This window comes from Crocuta crocuta, unplaced genomic scaffold (assembly GCF_008692635.1).
Source record: "Crocuta crocuta isolate KB4526 unplaced genomic scaffold, BGI_CrCroc_1.0 scaffold68, whole genome shotgun sequence".
Taxonomy (NCBI): domain Eukaryota; kingdom Metazoa; phylum Chordata; class Mammalia; order Carnivora; family Hyaenidae; genus Crocuta; species Crocuta crocuta.
In genome coordinates, this window is record NW_027532426.1 from 2,191,116 (window position 1) to 2,219,093 (window position 27,978).

The 27,978-nt window shown below is 41.9% G+C and overlaps 1 protein-coding gene across 2 annotated transcripts in view; it reads right to left on the reverse strand.

Moving 5' to 3' along the window:
• The window catches only part of WIPF2 (WAS/WASL interacting protein family member 2), a 50,629-nt gene extending 23,343 nt beyond the window's left edge, over nt 1-27,286 (reverse strand). The window contains exons 1-2 of one of the 2 annotated variants that reach the window (XM_077779175.1): nt 27,085-27,286; nt 1,955-2,083 (exon numbers count right to left, since the gene is read on the reverse strand). In XM_077779175.1, the coding sequence (XP_077635301.1) occupies nt 1,955-2,014 (60 nt within the window). In that variant the 5' untranslated portion in view covers nt 2,015-2,083; nt 27,085-27,286. Of the gene's footprint in view, nt 1-1,954; nt 2,084-26,883; nt 26,935-27,084 lie in introns of those variants that run through there. The other variant, XM_077779176.1, reaches the window with a different exon arrangement.
• Nucleotides 27,287-27,978: the final 692 nt, after the last annotated feature.

Sequence of the window (27,978 nt, forward strand, 5' to 3'; positions counted from 1 at the left end):
GTCACTGCCTGGTAAAAAAAAATCCAAACCCCCAGCCAGTGCCTCTAGCTTCATTTCCCACCACGCCCTCCAGCAATGATCCAATCCTGGCTTTTGCACACATCAGCACCCTTCTGTTCTACTTCCTCAATACCAAGTGCCTGCCCTCACTCTTCATTTTCTGGCTAAATGCTATTCATCTGTTAAGACTCCACTCAAGTTTCACCTCCTGGCTAGAAGCCTTCTCTGACTCCCTACATTCCCTCCAGAGCCAGTAGGTGAGGCCTGCTTCTTTGTGGATTCATTTATCTCTACGAAGCACGGAATTTGCCTGCTGACTTGTCTGTCTCACCCACTGTGCTGGGAGCCTTTGAAGACAGAAATTGTCCTTTCTGGGCAACTGTATTACAGATTACTTTTATTTGCTTTTTTTTCTTATCTGCATGTTTTCCCTCTCTTCCAATTATATAAATTAATCTCAGGGGCACCTGAGTGGCTCAGTCGGTTAAGCGTCTGACTTCAGCTCAGGTAATGATCTCACGGTTCGTGGGTTCGAGCCCCGCATCGGGCTCTGTGCTGACAGCTAGCTCAGAGCCTGGAGCCTGTTTCAGATTCTGTGTCTCCCTCTCTCTCTGACCTTCCCCTGTTCACGCTGTCTCTCTCTCTCTTAGAAATAAAAACATTAAAAAAAATTTTTTTAAATAAATCTTATTGGGAAAGAGTCAAGCAATACAGAAAGAAGTATAGAGTAAAATTATCTGGATTTTCTAAGTCGTATAGCAAGCCAAGTCTATGACACGAAGTATGCCCCCAACAAAAGGCTACTGAGTAAATGACTAAGATACCATGATGCAGGGAAGTAACCCAAGAAGTTAAACAAATCCAAAGATATACTTTGGGTCCTCGAATTCCACTAAGACCAGAGCAGCTCTGCTTTTATCCATTTCACTTATTGGGCTTCCACATAAAATTTCATCCAGAAAGAGGGTTCATACATATCCTCAAACAAAATGTCTGAAAACCAGAACTTACAGAAAATAACAAGTAGGCAGACGTGAACTCTAGTCCTGCTTCTAAAATAAATTAGCTACAGAAGTCACTTTTCCTCTTTAGGGCACTACCTCTCATCTGTTAAATACCTAAAACACACATACACCGACACTTTAGGGCACTATTTCTCATCTGTTACACACACACACCACACACACACACACACACACCCAAGATATTAATTTCCTCAAGTTACTATTGCTTTGAAATTTTACAAAAATGAGATAAAGCAGAGGCACTTGGCTGGCTCAGTTGGTAGAACATGAAACTCTTGATCTTGGGGTTTTGAGTTCTAGCCCTACGTTGGGTGTAAAAATTACTTAAAAATCTAAAGAAAGTAAGTAAGTACATAAATAAATGAGATAAAGCACCCAAGTTGCTTCTTTCTTATATAACACCAGATATCACAATCCACATATAGTAAAAGTGGTTGCCTCTTCAGTTCAGAAGCCACACTGCTTTTTTTCCTACTGCGATCAAACCTTTAAGTCTTCTTGTTAATATTTTCCAGAAACTCCTTTCTTTTTTGATGGTGTAGTAAACTTAATGAACTTGGCCTTAGGACGAACTGGTTTGGAGTAGAAGAAAAGGAGATGAAACAGTAGCAAGAAACAACCACTAGGAGTTGCCACCCTTTTTCTCAACAATGCCAGAGAAATGTTTGTAGAATAGTTTTGGGGCAAAAGACTAGTTCCTATTCTGATGCCACTTGTCCAAATCTCCATTTACACTGAATCAGAAAACAAGATAAGCCATTACGGTCTTAAGAGAACCATTTAGGAATCAGAACTAGTTAATGAGGACAGACTTCATTCACTTGGTCTCCATCCTTCTATGCCACGTGTCTTTGAGTACTCTGTCTTACACCAGGAAGCCCTAAGTATCCTTGAAGGTTTTGAGATAGCCAGGTGGAAACAGTACGTACCTGATTAAAAGTGGGAGGTGGAGGAGGACCAGGGGGCGGTGGAGGGGGAGGAATTGGCATCCTTGCCCTGCTCGCGGTTGGCACTGCTTTCTCTCCGTTTTAATTTGCAGCTTTGGGTCACTCATATACCTGCAAATGAAATGGAAATTCTTAAGAACAACTCTGCCATCAGAGACACTGAGTACTCAGGAGACTTACGGGACCGGGCATGACACCAGAGAGAAACTAAGCACCTCCTCTTCTAGTTCTTCTGTGATATAGTCTAGCGCTTGGTAATTTTTTTCCGTAAAAGGTCAGGAAAGAAATGTTAATATTTTAGGCTTTATAGGGCACATACGGTCTCTGTCACATTTTATTCTTTGACTTTATCTTGACAAAAAATTTTTAATAAATTTTAAGAGTAGTTTTAGGGGCACCTGAGCGGCTCAGTCAGTTAAAAGCGTCCGACTTCTGTTCAGGTCACAATTTCATGGCTCATGAGTTCAAGCACTGCATCAGGCTCTGTGCTGACAGCTCTGAGCCTGGAGTCTGCTTCAGATTCTGTGTCTCCCTCTTGCTCTCTGCCCCTCCGCCACTTGCACTCTGTCTCTCTCAAAAATAAACATTAAAGAAAAAGAGTAGTTTTATGTTCACAGCAAAATTGAGCAGACAGTACAGAGAGTACCCATATGTCCCCGTTCCTCCCCCACGCACACTCTGTTATCAACATCCTGCAGTGAACCATCTGATACAATCGACACCTCATTACCACCTAAAGTCCATAGTTAACATTAGGGCTTACTCCTGTCAATGTGTACTTTCTTTCTTTTTTTTAATGTTTATTCATTTTTGAAATGGAGGGGGGAGGGACAGAGAGGGAGGGAGACACAGAATCTGAAGCAGGCTCCAGGCTCCGAGCTGTCAGCACAGAGCCCAATGTGAAGTTCAAACTCACAGACTGTGAGATCATGACCTGAGCCAAAGTCAGACGCTTAAGTGACTGAGCTACCCAGGGACCCCAAAGACATATATTTTTCTGTGTTCGGACAAATGTATAATGACAACTACAAACCACTGTACCATACAGCATAGTTTCGTTGCCCTAAAAATCTGTGCTCTGCCTATTTATCCCTCCTTTCCCCCTAACCATTGGTCTTTTTTTTACTGTCTCCATAGTTTTGCCTTTTCCAGAATGTCATATAGTTGGAATGATATAATATGTAGCCTTTTTCAGATTGGCTTCTATTAATAATATGTATTTAAGTTTCCTCCATGCCTTTTCATAGCTTGATAGCTTTCTTCTTAGTGCTGAATAATATTTCATTGTCTCCATGTACAACAGCTTGTTTATCCATTCACCTACTGAAAGACACCTTGGTTGTTTCCAAGTTTTAATAATTATGAATAAAGCTGCTATAAATAAATATTCTTGTACAGGTTTTACTGTAGACATAAATTTTTTGCTCATTTGAGTAAATACCACTGAGTATGACTGCCAGATCACATGCTAAGAGCTACACTGGATGACAAACTGCCTAAATGTCTTCCAAGTGAATGATTCTGCATTCCCACCAGCAATGAATGACAGTTCCTGCTGCTCCACAACCCTGACAGCATTTGGTGCTGTCGGTGTTTTAGATAAGCGTGTAGCAGCACTATCTCACTGCTTTTATTTTCAATTCCCTGGTACGAATGAAGTTACCCTTTCATGAATGAAGCCCCTTTTCATATGCTTACTTTCCATCTGTATATTTTTTCCGGTGAGGTGCCTGTCCAGGTCTTTTGCACAGTTTTTAATAAGGTTGTTTTCTTATTGTTGAGTTTTAAGAGTTCTTTGTCTGTTTTGGGTAACAGTCCTTTATCAGATGTATCTTTTGCAAATATTTTCTCCCAGTCTGTGGCCTATCTTTTCACTCTTGATTTTTACATTTTAAAACTACATTTTTACTTTTTAATAACATAAAAACCATTTAGTTTATAGATCATATAAAAACAGACCATGGACCAGATCTGACTCATGGGCTGGTTTACTGACTCCCAGTATAGTCACATCCTTGGAATCTGATCAGAGCATAAATACCATGTGAGACTTTAGCCCCTTCTCAGGTCACACACTCAAAAAAACTATATGGCTGTCCCCCAATTATTACAGTCTGTAAGTGATCCTCATTTTACAAATAAGATTAAAACCAGAGAACTGTCTTATCCTAAGATATTAACCAAAACTCAAGAGCAAAACTCCCCCAAAACACTGTCCCAAGGAAATCCCACTTCTTGACCCTCTCTCCCCCCAAATCAAAGGCAAAATAATAATAGTACTGAGAACACAACTTACAGATGACAAGAAAGGTTCAAGACAGGGTAATCAACTTCACCAATTAATCCATGGAAAAACTGCTTCCAGAAAAGCAAGGTGATTAGATTAGGGCCCAAGAAATTTCACAAGCAGCCCCTAGCACAGACAAGAGACCATGTGTACCAGCATGGCAATCCACCGAGGAGGTTTGGTTCTGAACTCTTTACAAGGGTGACCAAAATTTCCCTGTGAATAAAAGATACCACCTAACACTTCTCTCAATGCTCTCCAAAACCATTTAAACACTTCCTCAATGACGAAAAGAAAGAGTAAATATTTCAAAGGTTCTAAAAAGCCAAGAATCTTTAGAGGTAGGTAGAATTTGATCAGAAACACGACTGTGAAGGTCTTCAAAATCCCAACCCTTCCCGTAATGCCACTATAGGCTGGATGCCCAGCAGAGCTTTTTGCTCGAATCACAAAGAACTGGACAGTACTCTGGCTAGATGGTTCCCATGGGGAATGGTGTCTGAACTCACTTCAAGAATTAAGCAGGTAACTGCTCTCCAAGGGAAACACCTCCTCATTTCTGGTTCCAAAGCTAAGTCTAGTTTTCTTTGCCAGGGCTCTAACATACTAGGCTTTAAAAAGTGATTAAAATAGAGGCGCCTGGGTAGCTCAGTCGGTTGAGCACCTGACTCTTGATCTGAGCTTGGGTCATGATCCCAGGGCCGTGAGATGGAGCATCGTGCCAGGCTCTACGCTGAACATGGAGCCTACCTGAGATTCTCTCTCTCTCCCACTGCCCCTCTCCCCCACTTGCACTCTCTCTAAAAAATAAAAAAAAGGAAAATATTTTAAAAAACTAATCAAATAGGGGCACCTGGGTGGCTCAGTCAGTTAAGCATCTGGCTCTTGGTTATGGCTGAGATTGTGATCTCACAATTTGTGGGTTCAAGTCCTGCATCGGGCTCTGTGCTGACAGAGCAGACAGAGCCTACTTGGGATTCTCTCTCTCCCTCTCTCTCTGCCCCTCCCCTGCTTGCCTTTAAAATAAATTTTTTAATTAAAAAAAATTGATCAAAATAGTAAATCCTCATGATCTAACTACAATGGGGGGGCATCAAATTTAAAACAAAGATATGAAGATGAAAAAAAATTTCTATTGGAATTTTCTGGGTTCATTCTGACAGTTCCCCCAAAGCATTCTTTTAAAAAGCTAGCAGGGGCGCCTGGGTGGCTCAGTGGGTTAAGTGTCTGACTCTGGATTTCAGCTCAGGTCATGATCTCACGGTTTGGGAGATGGAGCCCCAGGTTGGGCTCTGTGTGGAGCCTGCTTAGGATTCTCTCTCTCCCCTTCCCCCCCCAATGTCCTTTCTCAAAATAAATAAAGTTAAGGAAAAATTAGAAGCTAACAGAAAATAATAGAAAAAATAATAATCTATTCAGAAGCAAACATTTTCAACTAATTCTGGTCACCTCAATTCCTGCCTTTTCCGAGTTTCCAGTTCTACCTACCTTTGTCATTGCCATGACTGAAATGGTCTCCTAGAATGACCTAGAAAAGAGATTCAGACAAATCTCTAATTCTTTTCATATCCACAGGTGATCCAACCTACATGCTACAAAGAAATGATCTAGAAAAACAACCTTAAGCCTTACAGTGAGCGAGCATCGTTTATTAGGCAAAACAGTGCTTTTCTGGCAAGGCAAATCTTTTTTATAAAGGAATTCACTGGAAAAGGCCACGTATATTAATTACAAAGTTACAGACATCTTTTTTTTTTTAATTTTTTTAAATGTTTTTATTTATTTCTAGGAGAGATAGAGAGAGACAGCGTGAGCAGGGGAGGGTCAGAGAGAGAGGGAGTCACAGACTGAAACAGGCTCCAGGCTCTGAGCTGGCAGTCAGCACAGAGCCCGACGCGGGGCTCGAACCCACGAACCGCGAGATCATGACCTAAGCGAAAGTCGGACGCTTAACCGACTAAGCCACCCAGGCGCCCCTACAGACATCTTTTAAAATAGGCTCAATTCAAACTCCAATTGCAAGATAGATCCATTAAAAAAATCACCTTCATGAAGTGACAGATTTTTGTGTTGACAACCAGCAGTGCCTGTCGACCTTTCTTCTGCCTCCATAAAGACTGCATGCGTGACATGCTCCTATTCTTGACATTTACACAATGATACGCAATGGGAGAATACCACTGTTTTCCATTTTACAGGTGAAGACACTAATGGGCTCCAGGACCGGGCACAATTACATGCACGCACATTAGAGCAAAAGACTGATCTAAGGGCAACTGCCCAAGATCATTCTGGAGTACACTGCAGAATTAGGACTCAAACCTAGCTCTTCTGATCTGCTATTTCATTAATCACCATGGAAAATATTTGCACTAGAAACTGGTTTGGTTTAACAATTTTTTGCTATTTTCCCCCAATGAAAGTTTAACCCACTACAAATTTCTATTTTATTAACAGAATACAAGCAGCTCTCTCTAGGTTTCCCAAGAACAGCCCAACTTAAGTAAATTTACATTAATACAACATTCCTTCTCCTGAAAATCTCCAAAAGCCTATTCAAACTAGTTTAAGATGAATAGCAATCACTAATCCAAGGCAGAGGGTCTACTTTGAGAACTTTTAGTTAAAAACAAGTGAACCAAAAACAGTACATAAAGTTTTGTGACAGAGTAACAAGTTTTAGTGACCAACTACTTTTATTTTTTATTATTAATTATTATATTATTTTTTTAGAGAAAGAGAGCATGTACGAGTGTGCATGTACAAGCAGGGGAGAGAGGCAGAGGGAGAGAAAGACTCTTAAACAAGCTCCACTTGGGTCTCAATTCCAAGACCCTGGGATCACGACCTGAGCCGAAATCAAGAGTCAGACGCTCAACCGACTGAGCCACCCAGGCGCCCTGTGACCAGGTACTTTTAATCAGAGGACAAATTCCACCCCTTCTAAAAGCACTGTCTATTGCAATTTTTAAAAACTAGCATTCCTGAGACTAAACCTAAACCTAAAAAGAGGGTTCTCTACAAAATTTTAAGCCTTTCCTTTCTGATCTTTTAAATGAGAACTACCAAACCTCACCATCTGTGTTCTCCAGAGTCCTTGATTTTCAGAAATATCGTGAGGCTGCCTCCAGTTCATCAACATAACCAGTTCTCATTCCCATCTTAAGCCCTTCTACCTTAAAAACCATGACAGAATAAGCTTTTTGTTCACATCCTCAGGAGTCCGTTTCTTTTAAATCAAGATCAGAAAGCATTATTTCAAATCTTTCTGATGTCAAATCTATCACAGAATTCAGAGATAAGTCTTCATAAAACTCAAGCAATGCACTTTTAAAAAGCACTCTCTTCTGTTCCTCAAAAGACAAAACCTATTTTTCTATTCAATTTCCTAATGTTTCATTCCAAATACATATTCCTACATTTTAAGAGCAGGAGACTTCCTGAGTACAAAGACATCGAAGGGGCTCCTGGCTGGCTTAAACAGTAGAACAAGAGACTCTTGATCTCCAGATTCTAAGTTTGAGCCCCATGTTGGGTATAATTACTTAAAAATAAGATCTTAAAAAAAAATTCTGAGTTGCTATTAGGGGCCCTGGATGGTTCAGTTAATGTCCAACTCTTAATCTCAGCTTAGTTCTTGATCTCAGGGTCGTGAGTTCAAGCCCCACACTGGATTCCATGCTCAGTTTGGAGCCTACTTAAAAAAAAAAAAAAAAAATTAGGGTCGCCTGGGTGGCTCAGTCAGTTGAGCACTCAACTCTTGATCTCAGCTCAGGTCATGATCCCAGATCATGGGATTGAGCCCTGCACTGAGCTTGGGCTCTGTGTTAGACGTGGAGCCTGCTTAAGATTCTCTCTCTCTCCCTAAGGAGGAAAAAAAAAAGACATCAACCTTTCACATTTGATAAGTGAAGAATCACATTTGATAAGTGAAGAATCTAATTTAGTTGTTGCTATTTTCATATATTTAAAATGATCTCAGAGATATTCTAGTTACTACTACCATTTGGGGCCTTTACTGAAACGGCATTCTGTTATTATAAAACTCAAGTTTCAGGGCACCTGGGTGGCTCAATCAGTTGGGCATCTGACTTTGACTCAGGTTATGATCTCACTGTTTGTTAAGTTTGAGCCCTCCATCGGGCTCTGTGCTCCTGTCAGCACAGAGCCCACTTCAGATCCTCTGTCCCACTCTATCTCTGCCCCTCTCCTGCTCACAATCTATCAAAAAAATGGATAAACATTAAAAGAGAACTTCAAGTCTCAATTAAAGTCATTTTTAAAAGAAAAATGATTTTTTAATTCTAAATCTTAATGCCACATACTTGTGTTCTGAGAGAGCTTAGGTAACAGCACTCTCCTTTCATCTCAGCTTTGATTACCTAGTAAATTACAGTTTTTGCGCTAAAGTACCCAACAAAATCCCACAAGGGAAGGAAAAAACTGACCTTAAAAAGTTGGCTGCCTCCCTCAACAAAGTCTCAAGAGCCTTACCTTCTGCCTTACAAGAACCAGTTAAATATATATGAATTTGAGATGTCAATAAGAAAATTCTTTTTAAGTACTTTCTATGCCCAACGCGGGGCTCAAACTCACGACCCCAGGATCAAGAGTCACATGCTCTACCAACTGAGCCAGAAGGCACCCTTCTCTCTCCTTTCTTAAAACATGTTCAATTCTTTACTATCCTATTAAACGTCTCCTTAGTATAAAGAAGCAGAGAGATAGATTAAAGAGAAATTTCAAGATACTCTGCCTACTCTGTCTCTAGATCATCTGAAGAAAAGAGTTAGTTGTGTCTTCAAGAGGAAAGGTTCTAGACATTCCCCTCAATGGAATTCTTCTGATCCAACAGTTCAAAGCACAGCTGAGACGAAGAAAATCACATACTGCAGAATGCAGTTTTTGTTTGGTGTACTTTAATCTGAGCCAGAAGGAACTACAACCTTGCCTAATGTGGTTCAATAACTCAGGTAGGTAGGTGGCAAGACTTTCCAAGCACAGATATTATTGATGAATCAAATATTCATAACCACACAACAAACCCTACAAACATTTATAGAAGTTCAAAATGAACTCCATTTTGTATTATTTCCCAACCAGGTTTTAGGCAAAACAGAATAGCAAGAAACCAAGGGTAACTGCAACAAATTAACAGTAAGTACAAAGTAGGGGTACCTGGGTGGCTCAGTTGGTTAAGCATCTGACTCTTGGATCTCAGCTCAGGTCTTGAGCTCAAGCCCCATACTGGGCTCTGTACTGGGCATGAAACCTACTTAAAAAAAAAAAAATAAAGTAAAAAGTGAATACATAGGGGCGCCTGAATGGCTCAGTTGGATGAGCGTCCGACTTTGGCTCAGGTCATGATCTCACGGTTCGTGGGTTCGAGCCCTGCGTCAGACTCTGTGCTGGATGCTTGCTCAGAGCCTGGAGCCTGTTTCGGATTCTGTGTCTCCTTCTCTCTCTGACCCTCCCCCGCTCACACTCTGTCTCACTCTCTCAAAATATAAATAAACGTAAAAAAAAAAAAAAGTGAATATAGATTTTTGTTGAAACTAGATTCCAAATTCATGAGCAATTTCACCCCATTCTGATAAGCACTTAAGTAGTGACTCAAATAACCTATGTTGGCCCATCAGTACCAGTGTAGACATTACTCTGAACTAAGAATTAAATTTAGAGGAACATTTCATATATCTATGTCCTTTCAACCCAATGAGCTTTTTTTAAGATAAAGATTTTTATCTGTAAGTAATCTCCATACCTAACATGGGGCTCAAACCCACAACCCTGATATCGAGAGTTGCACGCACCCCTAACCCAATGAGCTCTTAAGCACAGACAGCACTGCATCTTTCTATAGTTTTTTTTATTACTTTACAGCACAAAGTGTTCAGCAGTAACGTGTTGAACTGAACAAAACTAAATTTAAGAGTAGCACTGTCTGAAAGAGCAAACAAGTCAGAGTGGTAGAAAAAAGATGTAAAGGATGGACAATGTACCAGGAAGAGAAAAAAGAATGAATATCAATAAAACAGAGGAAAGAAACGCGAGACTGTGTGTAGTTCAGTTGTTCGAAAAAAATTTTTAATGTTTTATTTATTTCAGAGAGAGAGAGACAGAGAGAGAGAGACAGAGAGAAGGAGAGGGCCAGAGAGAAACAGAGACAAAGAATCCAAAACAGGCTCCAGGCTCTGAGCTGGCTGTCAGCACAGAGCCCAACACGAGGCTCAAACCCACAAACTGTGAGATCATGACCTGAGCAGAAGTCGGACGCTTAACTGACTGAGCCACCCAGGCACCCCTGAAACTTTTTTAACTTGCTAAATTCAATCATTCATGAATTCATCTACCTACCACCCAGTGATATTTATTAAGCACCCATCACTTGATCCATTCAATAAATATTTTTTAAGTTTATTCATTTATTTTGAGAGAGAGAAGAGAGAGCATGCAGAGAGAGAGAGAGAGAGAGAGAGGGAGAGAGAGAGTCCCAAGCAGGCTCCACACTGTCAGCACAGAGCCCAATGTGAGGCTTGAACCCACAAACCGTGAAATCATGACCTGAGCTGAAATCAACAGCCAGACACTTAACCAACTGAGCTACCCAGACGTCCCTTAGTAAATATTTCTAAAGCATTCAATAGGAGTCAAAGCACTGTTCTATAACAATGATTCTAAGCTGGAATGATTTTGTCCCTCAGGAGACATTTGGCAATGTCTACAGACGTTTCTGACTGTCATGACTGGGGCCGGGGGGGTGCTACTGACTTCTAGTGGACAGAAAACATTCTATAATGCATAGGACAGCCCCCTACAACAAAGAATCATCTAGCCCAAAATGTCGATAATGCTGGGGTTGATAAACCCAGTTCTAGAGGCTTATGTTCTAGAAGAGATAAATGAGGAAACAAGTATAATCTACTATCTCAGTTACTGATAAAAAAGAATTTAAAAAAAAGAGAGAGAAAGAATCAGAAAGGCTGAAACTAGGAGTATGATATGGGGTGTTCTCTTAGATGGGGTTGCAGGGAGGGGGGCCAGCTCTCCACAAAGAAGTTTCTTCAGGAGCACAGCAACTCCTATGACCATCTGGAGGAAGAGTATTCCAAAAAGAATTTAAAAACGGCAAGTAAAAGGTCCCTGAGATGAGAATGAGCTTGTCATGTCAGAGAACTAGTAAGAAAGCCAGGGTAGCTAGAACAAAATACAGATAAGAGTGCTAGAAGATGAAATCTAGGCCTTACAGGCCATTCTCCAAATCCCTTAAAGGTAGTACCCTTCTCCATCCAACATGTCTATATCGAAGAAGTTTAGACCAGCTGTTTCATTCCCAAAGTAAACAAGATCAATCAGTTATCTCATTAATTTCAAAGACTGTACTTGATCTCTTAAGCAGAGCTAGGGACCTAGATACTAACTTGGAAGCTTTCCAGGGTTAAAAATCACCTGATGGTAATCTGCCTGCCCTTCCATTTTGCTCCTGAAAAGCAATACAGACAGTATGGCGAGGTAGGAGCTCATTACCACGGTAAACACAATGGCATCCAGTTCCCAAACCAAAGAACTCCAACATGGGAGAAGTGCCAGGAGCTACCTAAGAGTATTCACATGCCACTCCAGGAGACTAACGAACAACAGGTTCCTATAATTACGTGGGAACTGATGTCAACACAGAATTATGAACACGCCTTCATACGTTCTAGGATAGAATACAGTGGAGGGTTTCCACTAAAGTTTCTCTAAAATACAAGGAAACAGACTAGAATAACTTTCATGTCACAGATATTTTACCACCCTCCCACCAACAGGGAAAAAAGGCTTTATACAGTTTAAAAATAATCCACAGCCCTCTTCTCTCAATGGAAAAGGTGCTACCTTCCCCTTGAAATTCAATTCAGTCAGGGGCACCTGGGTGGCACAGCCGGTGGTTAAATGTCCAGCTTCAGCTCAGGTCATGATCTCACGGTTCGTGGGTTCGAGCCCCACATCAGGCTCTGTGCTGACAGCTAGCTCAGAGCCTGGAGGCTGTTTCGGATTCTGTGTCTCCCTCTCTCTCTGACCCTCCCCTGCTCACACTGTCTCTCACTCTCTCTCTCTCAGAAATAAATAAAAAACATCAAAAAAAATTTTTTTTTGAAAGAAATTCAATTCAGTCAAACCTCTGGTGAAACAGATTTCTATCACGCATAGAGACAGGATTAATTAAAACTCCAAGGTTACTCCATGAAGGGGGGAAAAATCGTTTTTCCAACTGCGGGCATTTTCCATCATGGAAATCCAACTATGCAGCAAATATGATTGATCTGTAACACGTAATAAAAAAATTACATACACACTGTGAATATTTAAACTGAAAATCCTACAACTTCTACAACTAAAGCTGGATTTTTACTCTCGACATCAATGACTTTTCACTGTTACAAGAAGTACACCGCTCTGAAAGAGAAAAGGAAAGAGGCAGAAGAGAGATAAGTAACTGTATGAGGAAATCCTGTCTACATAATTTCTCTAACAAGATACATATCCCCATGATACAGCTTTTTCCCTAATACGACTCTTTCCTCTTGTCCTAGATTTGTTTAAAGCCCTAAAATCCTAAACTCAGAAGTCTACTTATTCACATACTACTTAATGTAATATGTATTAGGTGCCACAGGTTATTCCCAGATACAGGGCGACCCAGGAGCCAAGTCCTCTCATCTAAAATGATGACAAATCAATGAGAAGTCTACTCTTGTGTTCAGTTCAATAACCACAACTGCAAAGAATGGCTTCATTAAAAAAAGATGGCTAGAGATTAACTAATGCCAGATCAAGAGTAAATTAAATGTCTGAAAATTATCCTAAACAGAGGTCAGGGAATGACCTCACCAGAACCTGCTACACCCCTCAAAGTGAAGAGAAAATCCTATTAACCTGAAAACCCCGAAGTATTGGAAAGGTGGGAGAACATATACAGAAAACAGTCAACTGCAATAAATCAGTAATAGATCAAAGTGGTGCTTTGTAACATAGCCAGAGATCAATAATCTAGCAGACAGTAACACTTTAGATTTAGCACCATTTTTGTGGCTTCATTCACCAAAACTGTTTAAGAGGAGCTTGCAAAACGTATTAGAGCTGTTTCTCTGGAGCTGTTCATCTGAGGATGTAAATCAGCTCTAAGATGCCAGAGCCAACATGACTTTCTCAGGCTGTATTTTAGCTAATAAGAGCCACAAGATTTCCAAGAACTAAGACCTAGGATCCTACCCTTGGCCTCTGCATTATAAGATATTTACTATTTGTTCCTGACTGCCAAGCAATTCACAGCAACCAAGGAGAAGCTGCAAACATCTCATTTCCCAGATGCCTTACAGGTTCTAGGCCTTAGGGATCCATAATACAAACAGGAGACGAGAATGTGCCCTTTCATTTATCAAAGTCACAGACAAACTTCAAATCACATCCTTTAACATCTCCAAAAATGATTCTGTATTAGTCCAAGGCAGATAATTAGTACATCTGTTTAAGGCCTTATGTCAATTTTCCACTTCACCAAAAAAAAATTAACAGATTCATGGATTTGGACAGCGAAATGATACAGAGAGTAGCCCAATGTTCATAACTAATATTTCCTCCTCGCCCACACAGGCCAGGAACCAATGGGTCTAGAAGTGCTGGCTAAAAAAATGGGAGTCACACAAGGCCAAAGTTATTAACGTCAGCCAGCATTTAACCAGAGAAGAGAGGAGTTAATCAGATGAAGGACACACATTCTAATTTAGAAATCCAGACCAAAGCCAGACAGCCTAAAACACAGTCTGAATACAAAAGCAATACTAGGTGGAGCCTAAGGAGTTTGCCTCAGAGACTTGGGAGCAATAAATGGTTTAAAAGACTCTTCTAAAAGTTTCCAAACTCATCTGAAGATAAGACACATGTTAGGGCATTTGTTTAGAACACACCACACACACTCCTGGGCCCTAATCCAGACCTACTAAAGTCAAAAATCTTTCAGCAGAGAGATCTGGCGATCTGTATACTTAACAAGCACCTTAAGTAATCCTTGGTATTAGGGAAGTCTGAAGAACATTGTTCTGAAAGAGTTATTAATAATCAACTACACCAACACTATTGTGTCTGCATGGAAAGCAACAAGGAAAAGCTGATGAATATGCTGGTTCCCTCATGAAACACCATTAAAATGACAGGAAAGGAATTTACTTCTAAGGCATAAACTTAAAAAAAAAAAAAATGGGAGAAGAAAATGGGAAAGGATGCAACAGCAGAAAGATGTCAACAAAATTTTGGAAGCTGGAAAGCACAGGCACTGAGGACAAATAATTCACAGCAAGGAAAAAGTTAAACACTTGCAGCAGAAAGTAGATTCCCACCACAGAATCTCAGAAAAAGCTCAGAAACTGAAGGCACCTGGTACCTCTGGACAAAGGGGCCTTGGAGGGGCTAAAACAGGAGAACTGCTTGAAAGTCTGTATAAGAAAGAGATACCCTCTGGGCATCTGGGTAGTGCAGTCAGTTAAGCATCTGACTTCAGCTCACGTCATGATCTCACAATTCATGAGTTCGAGCCCCGTCTGGGGTGAGCCGAACCCTGCTTTGGACAAAAACACGAGGCCTGCTTTGGGTGACCCTTGCTTCTCTCTCTCTCTCTCTGTCCCTCACTCATTTACACCTTCTCTCTCGAAAAAAAAGAGGTTCCCTCTTTCCCTTGCCCATGCTGCCAGGCAGAAACCTCTGAACCAAGGGAGCAGTTACAGCTCCCTGTAACAGTTACAGCAGTTAGGGCAGGAGAGCCACACTGAAAAGAGGGAGATCAAGTGAAAGTCTAACTTCTACTCAACGATGAGACCTACCCCCACCCTCCTCCTCAGCTCTCTTCCCCAATTTGGCTCCAAAACACCTAGTGCTGGACTTATCCTATCTAGGCAGGAGACTGGAGTAGTCCTCTCCCAGGAGAATGATGAGCTGCCAATACACCCTCCAGTGATGCCTACCACTTGATGAACCAGGGCTTTACACTGAGAGCTGTTTAGTGCCCCATTCTTAAAAATAAAGGGCCAAAAGGGGCGCCTGGGTGGCTTAGTCGGTTAAGCGTCCGACTTTCGCTTAGGTCATGGTCTCGCGGTTCGTGGGTTCGAGCCCCGCGTCGGGCTCTGTGCTGACTGCCAGCTCGGAGCCTGGAGCCTGTTTCAGTCTGTGACTCCCTCTCTCTCTGACCCTCCCCTGCTCACGCTGTCTCTCTCTCTCCTAGAAATAAATAAAAATATTAAATAAATAATAAATAAATAAAGAGCCAAAAATTGTCAGACATTTGAAGAAAATCTTTGACAAGAAAGACAGGAATTAAAGTAAACAAAACAGAATTCCTGAAAATGTGTGAAAATATTTATATATAAAAGTCTGCAGCATCTGAGTGGCTCAGTCAGTTAAGCATCACCCTTTGCCCCAGGTCATGATCTCACGGTTCATGGGTTCGAGCCCCACATAAGGTTCTGTGCTGACCACTCAGAGCCTGGAGCCTGCTTCAGATTCTGTGTCTTCCTCTCTCTCTGCCCCTCCTCTGCTCACACTCTGTCTCTCTCACTCTCAAAAGTAAACAAACGTTAAATAATAACAATAAAATTCTGGAACAAAAAGAGCTCCTGGAAATTTAAAATGCCAGTAACAATATTAAAAATACAACAGAAGAGTCGGAAGAAAAATCTCAGAATATCTGAAAACTGAATGGGGGAGGGGGAGGAGACAAATTCATGAGGGGAAAAAAAAATTAAGAGGACGAGTGTCGGAATTTCACTATCTGGATAATAAGGGTTCCCAGAAAGAGAAAGGAGAGAAATCACGATCAAAGAATACATTACCAAAAATATAATACAAGAAAATTTCCCAGGATAAATGGAAATAAGCTTCAGACTGAAAAGGCCCACTAAATGCCAAGGATGATGAATTTTTAAACAGTCACACCAAGGTACACAGTCATGTATCATAGTATTTCAGAATACCTGGGGTAAAGACAACATCCTCAAATCTTTCAGAGAAAAAACAAACCCCATACAAAAAATCCAGAATCAGAAGAGCATCAAACTTCACAGTCTACCACTGAAAGTCAAAAGACCACAAAACAAGGCTTAAAATTTCCAAAGAAATACCATCTCTAACATAATATTTTATATCCAGTCCAACTTCCAACCAAAGTGCAGGCAGAAACATGCAAGTCCCAAAAAAAATGCACCACCTCCAATGAACCCTTTTTCATAAAGCCTCTCAAAGAGGCTCCCCTAATGTATCTGTACTGAAAAGAGATTTTTACTTTCATCAGAGTTTAGGGATGAATTAGCAATTGATAATAAATCAAGTGGAAGGAAGAAAAAAGAAAAGGAAAGAAAAAAATGATAATTATTGGGGCGCCTGGGTGGCTCAGTAGGTTAAGCGGCCGACTTCAGCTCAGGTTATGATCTCATGGTTCATGGGTTCAAGCCCCACGTTGGGCTCTGTACTGACAGCTCGGAGCCTGGAGCCTGCTTCAGATTCTGTGTCTCCCTCTCTCTCTGCCCCTCCCCCACTGACACTATGTGTGTGTGTGTGTCTCTCTCTCTCAAAGATATATAAACATTAAAAAAAGAATGATAATTATTATATTCAAAGGGAAAATATATAAGGAAATACTGTATAAGCATAGTACACACAGTCATACTAGATGTTAATTTTTTTCTTCAGGTTACATTTACCTCTATTCCCTTTCTGGGCTCATGGAAGATGTAAAGGGAGACTGAAAACCTGGGAACTACATTTCCCAGAATCCCTCGTCAATAGGGTTGTGGTTTAAATTCCATAGTACATATGGGTCAACTGGACCCATGGCTCAGCTGGAGGAGCATGCAACTCCTGATCTCAGGGTAGGGAGTTCGAGCCCCATGTTATAAATAAATTAATTCCATCAGTACAGAGTCATTCACTCAAGACCTAGAAGATGTAAGAAAGGTATATGTCATTATTGCTCTTCTAGTAGCAATGAGGTATGTGGCCTCCCATGAATGACAGACATGTGGTTTTGCAGGTTTCCAATATTCTACAAATTGCCTGCTTTGGTGTTTAAGATAGCTAAGATTATTAATGGTAGCAGTTTGGAATTCCTGCAAGGTGGCTTTCCCTTACCTATGTTCCCATGATCTTCCAATGGTTTTGTAAGCATCTAACATCCTCTTTGAAATAACAAGAATGGTTTGTTTCTCTAATTGAACCCTGATATATAATATAAAAACATATCAAATAATGGTTTAATAAAAAAACATAATGGAACTGTATTGGGAAGGTAGCAGAGAGAGCTGAGGATAGATAGCAGTATAAGAATGTAAAAATCAGGGGTACCTGGCTGGCTCAGCAGGTGGAACATGCAACTCTTGATCTCAGGGTTGTGAGTTTGAGCCCCATGTTAGGTGCAGAGTTTACTTAAAAAAAATCTGGTGTGCCTGGGTGGCTCAATGAGCTAACCATCTGATTTCAACTTAGGTCATGATCTCCCAATTTGTGAGTTCAAGCCCCACATTGGGCTCTGCACTCACAGCGCAGAGCCTGGTTTGGATCCTTTGTCTCTCTGTCTCTGTCTCTCTGTCTCTGTCTCTCTCTCTCTCTCTCACACACACACACACACACACACACACACACACACATTTTTTTTTTAAATCTTGGGGTCCTTGGGTGGCTCAGTCGGTTAAGCATCCAACTCTTGATTTTAGCTCAGGTCATGATCTCACGGATCATGAGGCTGAGCCCCACTAGGGCTCCAAGCTAACAGCAAAGAGCCTGCTCAATTCTCTCCGACTCTCTCTGCCCCTCTGCTATTCGCACATTCTTTCCCTTTCTCTCTCAAATAAATAAACTTTAAAAATATATAATGGGGTGCCTGGGTGGCTCAGTCAGATGGGCATCTAACTTCTACTCAGGTCAAGATCTCGTGATTTATGGGTTCAGGAGCACACTCGGTTCTCCGCTATCACCACATAGCCCACTTTGGATTCCCTGCTGCCCTCTCTGTCTCTCCCATTCTAAAATAAACATTAAAAAAAGTTTTTAATTATGACAAAAATTAAAGTTAAAAAATCTTTTAAAAAAGAACCCAAAATCTTCTTTCATAATAGAATTTCAGTATATAATATCTAAGACTGGAAAAACCAAGAAATGACAGTACAGGCATACCATGGAAAAATACGGAAATAATATGCATCAGAAAAAAAATACTGAAAATACTAAAAGTGACCGAGGACAAATAAGGAGAAATGGAGCAGCTGTTCTTTTAATCATAAGTCTTCTAGGACTCTTTGACTATTTAAATTAGGTATTCTTACTATTTCAATTTAAAATTCCAAACATTTAAGTACTAAAAGGCAAAAAATCCTAACACTTTATAAGCAAAACCAAGCTTCAGACTGACCAAAATTTCAAACCATAAGGTCCGAACCATATCCGTTACCAGTGTAGTTAAAAACGGAAGAAAGTCCCAAACCAACTAAATAATGAGAAGGCCATTATATGCTTAATTCTAGAACCTGTATCTCAGCTCCAACTCTAATGAAAGCAGGCTGCCTGATGTGACCTCAATCTTGCCACAGCCTGGGTGTGACCTAACAATGTTCACCACCCCAGAGTTTACTCTATCACAGGTCAAATACGTGAGGAAATTCGAGGCCACTAGAGGAAATCATGACCAAAATTAATTGCAAAGGTAGGCACAAAAATAAAGGGATAGATATTAAAATCAATTACCTTACCTCCTTTTTTAGGTCTTATTTTCAATATAACACAACTAATTTAAAAACATCTTTAAAAATATCACCCAACATCTGTGGCAAGTTCTAAGAAACTGTTCTAAGAAACTGTTCTTTACAAGTTCTAAGAAAATGTTAATTAGCAGGTTAGGCTGCAGCCTAGACATTGATGACAAAAAATGGCTCCTATCCCTGTAGGCTAGCTGTGTCTCATGTTACTAGGCCTCAGCTTCCATGTCCCAGCAGGCTTCAGTCCACACACCCCACAGATACAAGTAGAGAAGCCTATAAAGGGAACAGTCAGAAGGAAGGCAAATCCAGTGAGAACAGTCTGCATTGGAAAAGGCCTGCAAGAAAACTTAAACAGATGCTCCAGACTTCACACGGAGAGAAGTGTCCTTCCTCATTTCAAAGATAATATATTAAGCCCCGACTCACCACAGATAATCTAATAACAAAGCTGTGACTTTCATTGTTGAGGCGTCTCTTCTCTCACTCTAATGCCCTAAAGCCATCAGATATACAGACGCTTTGCGTTGAAATGCCAGAAAAATTTGCACGTTTTCATTCCTTGCTCACCGGTGTTGGGCCATGAAAACAGGGCAAGCTGATCCAATTACAGAAGGAAGGTACTAAATCAAACAAGACCATCTGGGCTTTGAGCAAGAGTATTGTGATTTCTGAACAAAAGTCAATATACTTGCAGATAAAAATGCTTTCACATATTCAGAGTTATAATAGCCCTCAGGCTACTGATTCATTTGGACGTCCAACAAGAGCTATGCGTCGTATTAAGACATATGGCCTAGATGACGGACGGGTACGACAGAGTATTATATTCACCAGTTCATAATGAGAACATCTGTGCTCACTCTCTAGCCCTATGAGGCTTACAAAAAACAGCCAATAGTCTCGAGAAGTAAATAGGTTTTCTGTTCCTAAACAGCAGGTCTGGCAAACCACCCATCTGATCATCCCCATAATCTGACACGACTGGGTGTGTTCAGGGTGGTATGGCCATAGACTCATCATCTCCCATAATCTCAGAATGGTTCCCCAATAATTACTAACCTCCAAACCAATTTCCAAGATCCTAAAATTGTAAGACCTAATCCAGCCATACAAGTTTAATTTGCCAGACCTAAAAGAAATCAAGACTAAAAATCGCCTTTATCCAAGAAAGTTCTTATAGAATACACATTCCATCGTACAAGCGTCAGACTTCTTGAAGAAACTGACGAGTTCGGCATCAACGCTAGTAAATTAACAGCTGTGGAAAGGACTACCAAAAATTTCTCCTGTAAAGACTGGGCTCAAAATTCACTGTTATTTATCTGGTGCTTTTGGAGACCTCACAGTCCCTGAAACCTTGCCTACCTCTCTACTTCTCACTCCCTAAGCTCCAGACACACTGGAACTTACTTCCTTCAATTCTTCAAAATAGCCATGTTCTTTCCCTCCTCAGGACCTTCATCTCTGCCATTCCCTTCACCCAGCACAGTCACTGGTGTGCCCCTCATCCCTTAGGTGTCAGCCTTAAAAGTCAATTCCTTGGGGACATTCCCTCACTGCCATGTTTCCCAATCAACCTGGGTTAGGCTTCCCATTAGCTGTTTCCAGTGTTTAGAGCAAAACAGTAATTAATTATTGTTTAATGGATGTCTTCCCCACCAGACCGTTAACTGTACGAGTGCAAAGGCTGAGTCAGTTTTGTTGAATGGCCAGGCACAGAGCTTGTCACACAGTAGGAGCTCAAAAATTCGTGGCAAATAAATGAGTAACGGGGCTAAAAACACATCAGCTTTGGCAATTCTACTTATAATTTACCCTACAGATATTAGTCACACATGCAAAGGGGCAAATGCATATGGTTACTCACTAGAGCATAATTGGTAACAGTATAAAACTGGAAATATTTAAAATGTCTCCTAGTACATGGCAAGTGCCAAATCGCTATTGCTTTTATGGAATGATTGCCAAAGTAAGATTTTTAAAAATGCAGATAGTACTAACAGTGTGCTACATTGGTTTAAAAGAAAATGCAAGAAATATATATACAGGCTTTATATGTACATGTTATGTCTGGAAAGGATCTTAAGAAACTGAGAACATCAGTTGCCCTTGGGAAGACACACTGGCCTCGTGAGTACACAGGCATAAAGGATAAGACATTCAATGTACACTCTTTTGAACTTTTGAATTTTGAACATGTGAATGCGTTCTATTTTTTATGTTCAATTTGAGAGAAAGAGTGTGTGCATGTGCACACAGGAGAGGCACAGAGAGCGAGGGGGAAGGAGGGAGGGGGAGAAGGGAAGAGAGGGAGGGAGGGGGGAGGGGGAGAGAGAGAGAGAGAGGAGAGAGAGAGAGAGAGACAGAGAAAGAGGGAGAGAATTCTAAGCAGGCTCCAAAAGGATCTCTCTCCCTCACTCTCTGCCCATACCCTGCTCATGCTGTCTCTTTCTCTCAAAATAAATACATAAACTTAAAAAAAAAAAAAAAAGTCAGAAGAGCATACAACTTTTGATCTCAGGGTTGTGAGTTCAAGCCCCACGTGGGTATAGAGATTACTAAAAAATAAAATGGGCCGCCTGAGTGGTTCAGTCAGTTAAGCACCTGACTCTCGATCTCAACTCAGGTCTTAATCTCAGGCTCATGAGTTCAAGGCCTGCATTGGGCTCCACGGTGGGTGTGAGGCCTACTTAAAAAAAATTAAATAAAACATAAATATAATTAATAAAATTTGCTAATGACAATCCTATCCTTATTTCTAAGACAATGATGGAGTTTAAATGACTTGATGACAAATATCCTTCCTGCCAGCTAAGCACCAGGAGGAGGGAAAGTGAAAAGAAAAACAATTCATTTATCCACAAATCTCATACAGCCTGCTCCATACTAGATAGACTGTACCATTTTATTATTTTTCTAAATGTTTATTTATTTTTGAGAGAGAGATAAGAGTGTGAGCAGGGGAGGGACAGAGAGAGGGGGAGACACAGAATCCGAAGCAGGCTCCAGGCTCTGAGCTGTCAGCACAGAGCCCAACGTGGGGCTTGAACCCACAACTCTTGAGATCATGATTTGAGCCAAACTCAAACCCTTAATGAACTGAGCCACTCAGGTGAGCCACCCAGGCACCCGTAGATTGTACCACTTTAGAAGAAAATTCCAGGGGCACCTGGTTAAGTGTCCAACTTCGGCTCAGGGCATGATCTCACGGTCGTGGGTTCGAGCCTCACGTCTGGCTCTGTGCTGACAGCTAGCTCAGAGCCTGGAGCCTGCTTAGGATTCTTTGTCTCCCTCTCTCTCTGACCCTCCCCTGCTCACACTGTCTCTCTCTCTCTCTCTCAGAAATAAATAAAACATTAAAAAAAAAAGAAAATCTTAAAAAGAAAATTCCATCTTTTTTACAACTAATTGTCCCAATCCAGACATATGGAAAATGTTTTCACAGTCAGAAGGGATTATTAGGAGAAAAAAGGGATTACTGAATTCAGCATTTCTTAAGCTTAGAAAGTAGGTCAATGCATTTTCATGGAAGAAATATCATAAATACTTACTAAAACCAAAGTATTTTCACCAAAGGGCCTTGAAATCTAAATGGAGCTTAATCTGAATCCACAAAGTTCAAAAAACTAAAAACACTTTTTGAAAACTAGTTAAAAATGGTGAGGAAATCTATACACATTCCTTAAATAAACAGATGTGCCAAACTTTAAGACATTCTTCAGTAAAGAAGTATCTGAGACAAGATGAAACACAACTCCAATAATCCTGTTTGTTACCACAATCAAAGCCCTGGAACAGAGTCAAAAACTTTGGATCTGAACCTGTTCGTTTCCCAAACCTGCATATCAGGAACAGAATACTCTGGACTAACGATGGCAGGAGGAACTTGAATCCAGAGCCACCAGAGAGAGGATCTGTTTTTCGGATTCCAATGTAACAAAGGCCATTGCCAGAGACTGCAAGAAATGGATCTTCATAATCCATCCCAAGACAGTTATCTTCAACTAATTATCCCCTGAAAAACAATGGTATTTACTAAGTTGAACGAAGTACTCAGTGTATAGCTATTCTAAATTGTCTAACTTTGCCATGTTACACACCAAGTAAGAAGCCAACTCCTGGCTCTCCCGTTTGATAACTTCTTTGTCTCCAAATGCTCTTTCTGGATGTTTAAGTCAAAATCTTAAGACTGACACAGATACCAGCAAATGAATCACCTGATTTCCCTACTAACATGGTTTTTCTCCATGAAGTTCTACTCACCATTTTAAAATGCCCCTCTACAGGGCACCTGGGTGGCTCAATCGGTTAAGTGTCTGATTTAGGCTCCAGTCATGATCTCATGGATTTTGAGTTGGAGCCCCGCATCAGGCTCTGAGCTGACAGCTCAAGACTGGAGCCTGCTTCAGGTTGTGTCTCCCTCTCTCTCTCTCTCTCCCTCTCTGCCCCCCCCCCACTCATGCTCTGTCTGTCTCTCTCTTTTTTAAAAAAAATTAAACATTAAAAAAACTGTTTTGGGGGCGTCTGAGTGGCTCAGTCGGTTGAGTGTCCAACTTCAGCTCGAGTCATGGTCTCGCCGTTCTTGAGTTAGAGCAACACATCAGCCTCGGTTTTGACAGCTCAGAGCCTGGAGCCTGCTTCTGATTCTGTGTCTCCCTCTCTCTCTGCCCCTCCCCCACTTGTGCTCTGTATCTCTCTCTCAGAAATAAACATACATTTTTTTAATGTTTTATTTCTTTCTGAGAGAGAGAGAGAGAGAGACAGAGCATGAGCAGGGAAGGGTCAGAGAGAGAGGGAGACACAGAATCAGAAACAGGCTCCAAGCTCTGAGCTAGCTGTCAGCACAGAGCCCGACGTGGGGCTTGAACCCACTAACTGTGAGATGAGATCATGACCTGAGCCGAAGTCAGACGCTTAACCAATGGACCCACCCAGGGGCCCCAACATACTTTTTTTTTTTTTTAAGTTTTTTCAATACCTCTCTATAACAATACCAAGAAGTGCTCATGAATTTAGCCTGTGGTTCCCTGGGCTAAAAAGGCTTGAGAGGGAGAATGGAGTGGGGGGATGGGGAGGGATGTGGGAAATTTTCTCTCCCTCTCTCCAGTGCTTTGGACTTTGAAAGCTAGGCAGAGGCAATGATTCTGCATTTAATCAGCAGATGAATAAGAAACAGGTTTGGGTTTAGAAGAAACATAAGGGAGTGCAAGAACATTCAGTAAAGAGCACTGTCTCCATTTCCCTGCAGAGCAGCTCTCAGGATCTGCCAATGAACCTCATTTTGAAAGGAACACCCCATCTACTCTAATCTGGGGCATATCCCTCAAGAGACAGTCAGTCAACCGGAACTCTGCCAACTTCTGCCCGGGAGCTGTGTGGAGCACCGGAGCAACAAGGGCTTACTTTGAGAAGGAGATCAACAATCACACTCCAGAAGAAAAGAAGTTATTTGGCAAAGGGAAGCATGTTGCCAAAATGTTAGTCACAGTTTAAGGTCCCAGTTTGTGTCTCTGCAACTATTCTTTGCTCTGACAGAGCCCATTCTCTGGCCCAGAGAACCCAGCTCAGCTACTGTCACCGTCCCCACTTAAAGCAGTGAAGAATCCTTTCATTTCCAAGGTACCAAACTGTGACACAGATGACATGTCCACCAGAGACTAGGAAGGATGGGGGGAAAATGTGTTCTTTGCCATTTTCCACCTGGAACTGGCTCGAGTAGAGCAATGGAAAAACGTGACAGGATCGGATAAATGGAAAATCATTATGTTGAAGAGCAGGCTATACCAAAAGCCTCCCCAGAGCTCTGGGCTCCCATAACTTATTTCCAAACCCTCTGGAAAACAAACCAAAGAGATATCCTGTGGTTGAAATAACAGTGTAATATTAAGCAGGTTTTTACCCCCAAATAAGTATATACTATATACTTCTTAGCCCAAAGATCTTCCTGCTCTCGCTGGGGTAAGAAGACTATAGTGTGCCTAAAAACAGCCTGAACAAAAGCCCAAGATTTTCAATCATTTCAGAGCAACGGAAAAACAGACACAAGTACACTAGATTACTCTCCCAATCTGTGAAGAGGTCAAGAAAGAACATCCGACAATCTTCTCTTCAACAAGAACTGGACTTCTCTCTTCCCTTCTTAAAAGCCATTAGTAAAACCTGAAAACTCCACTGCTCTCCACACCTTCCACCTTGCCCTGCATTTCACCTTTGTGCTGACATCACATAACTAATTGGTCCAACTAAAGTAAACACTACTGATATCAAGAATGAGGTAGATTTGGAAACTGCCCCCTCTTAAGCAAATCCCAGTCAGACCTCAGAAATGCCAAGACTTTCAGGAACACTTCTTCTAAGCTAAATTAAATACGTTCACCTATGGGCAAAGTGTTTAGAATAGGATGCCCAAAGAAAAAGTTGGGATGGTCAAGATTTCAAAGTATTCACAATAAAGAAGCTAAAACTGTCCACAAGCACATTTGTCCCCACCACCTGGTAATGGGACCAAACTGCCTGGACCAAAGCAAAAGACTCGACTAAATAAAATACTATTTTTCAGCGAATTCTCTGAGGTCATGAGATAAGTCAGTGTTTGTCAAGAGTAAAATAAAACACTGCATTCCCTCACATTCTTCATCAATCAACCTCCAGTTCAACCCAAGCTCGAACTTGCCTTTGACCGTAGCCAATACAGTGTAACACAGTAATACGAAATTTGGGTCTACTAAAAGTTGACTTTGAAAAGCGTTAAAAAATTGGAACATGTATCAAATCACAACCAACTATATTCCCTGGCACAACAAACACAGCAAGGCTGAGAAGAAGATACTGAGAAAACAGGTCTTCTAAATACCAATATCTCAATCTTGCTTTCAGAGGTCACTTCTTTCAAACCACTTTAAAGATCCCAGTTAGGGCCACCTGGATGGCTCAGGGGGTTAAGCGTCCGACCCTTGATTTCAGCTCAGGATGATGTCACCATTTGAGTTCAAGCCCTGCACTGGGCTCTGCGAAAGGGGCCTGGCCTGCTTGGGATTCTCTCTCCCTCTCTCTGCCCCTCCTCCCCCTCAAAATAAATAAATAAACTTAAAAAAATAAAAAGATCCCATTTAGTTAACACAATGTTTCAGAGGCAGAGAGGAACCAAATCTGTCTTTCAAAGGGGAAAAAAACATGAAGACAGTTTAACGACTTGCCTCCAAGTTACTTAGTAAATCCACAGGTATGCTAGAATAGTCCTTATTCCCTGAGGTTCTCTTTTGGTTTCTAAGAGGAGATAAAAGTCACCAAAACATTCCGTAAATCATTCAGAAAACAATGAGGCAAAAACAGCACCATGAAAAAGGAGGTGGATCCTGGGGCAGCCCAAAGCAGTAACAGATTATTCAAATCCCTTTAAAAACGCAAACTCCAGTACACTCCAGCTCCTTCCAGCTCCTCTCCCGAGCGTTCTCTTTCAATAATTTTCCTTCCTGATCAGTAACTCACGACACACTGCCCGCGTCTAACACTTTAAGATTTCCATCTTCCCTCACTTCACGCCACTCCAATCTGAACCCTCAACTCTACGTTGCTCCCCTGCGCAACTGAGCACTTCTCAATACAACCTTTAACTCAATTCTGCTTCTTTCTCAACCAACGCTTTCAAGATTCCTCTAAGTGTAGGCAGTTTCCGGAATCATCCCGAGCCATTGGTTTTCACTCAACTCAATCCCTAAAATGTCAGTCACAGTGGCCTCCTCACTCGGAGCATCCTGTTAATTACCTGTTCACAACAGGTCCTCCCTCTCCATCTCCCTTTTGGCGCACGGTTGTTTCTCACTCCCAGCTGCCGTCTCACTTACCTTACCCAACCCTTCACGATCCCTTATTTCCTGTCGCTCAGTAACCTTCCTTCCCATTTTCAGTCCGCGTTCGCCGCACACCAATTCCCGACCACTCCTCCCTACTTGGATAGCCCACGCCCCGTTCCAGGCTCTGAATTCAGACCCAGCCTCCCNAGCCCTCCCTCCCACTCAGGTCCGCCGGTCATCTCAGCGACGTACCCAGCCTCCTCGGCCTCTTCCCGACCGGGCGGCAACTGCCCCGGGAACGAATCCGCCGCCACCTCCGCTCCGGCTTCGTCCCGTCCTGCTAGCTCCCCGGCAAGCTCTCTCTCTCGCCGCCGCCGCCCCTTTTGCCAACCCGGAAATGGATCTGCTCCCACTGTCCCCAGCGTCCGCGAACAAAATGGAGGCGGGGGAAAGAGGAGGAGGGAGCGGGGAGCGAAAAGCCACTACACGCACGCGCCACGGGAAAGCCCGCCCCCTGCCGGCCCACGTAAAGACGGAAGCGTAGGATAGCCGCCATCTTGGGAAGGTCGTGAGAATTCCGCCTGCCTCCTCGAAACAGGGTTTGCAACTTTGGCAGTTGGAATCATCTGCAAAGACTTAAGCAGAGAGTGAAGCCCAGAGATTCTGATTTAATTGGTCTGGCGTATGTCCTAGACATGGAGACTTCTAAATCGCGCGGGTGAATCTAACATGTTACCGAGATGGAGAACCACCGAGCTACAGTCTTGAACATAGCTTTTACATTTTTATTTTACCGCGCGCGCGCGCGCTCACGCACACCCACACACCTACCCCATCAATGTCCTTCCCGATTTTCGAGTCAATGAAGAACCTGCCTCAATCAACCTTGCAGGGACCCAGTAATCTAGCTCCTGTTGTCATAGCAACAGAGAAGCAAGCCCCTGCTAACAAGTCATCCTTAACGTCATCTTAGCCACCTGACCTGAACACCCGTGAACACACGTCTCTTCCGCGGGCCGGGGGGTTCCCTAATTTCCGGGGCTGGGGGATGGCGCTGCAGGCTCCTCCAGCTGCTTGGGTCGGGGAAAGGAATCCTGGCCCTCCGTGGTGGAGTTGCTGTTAACTCCTTCCCAGCTGAGTTAAGGA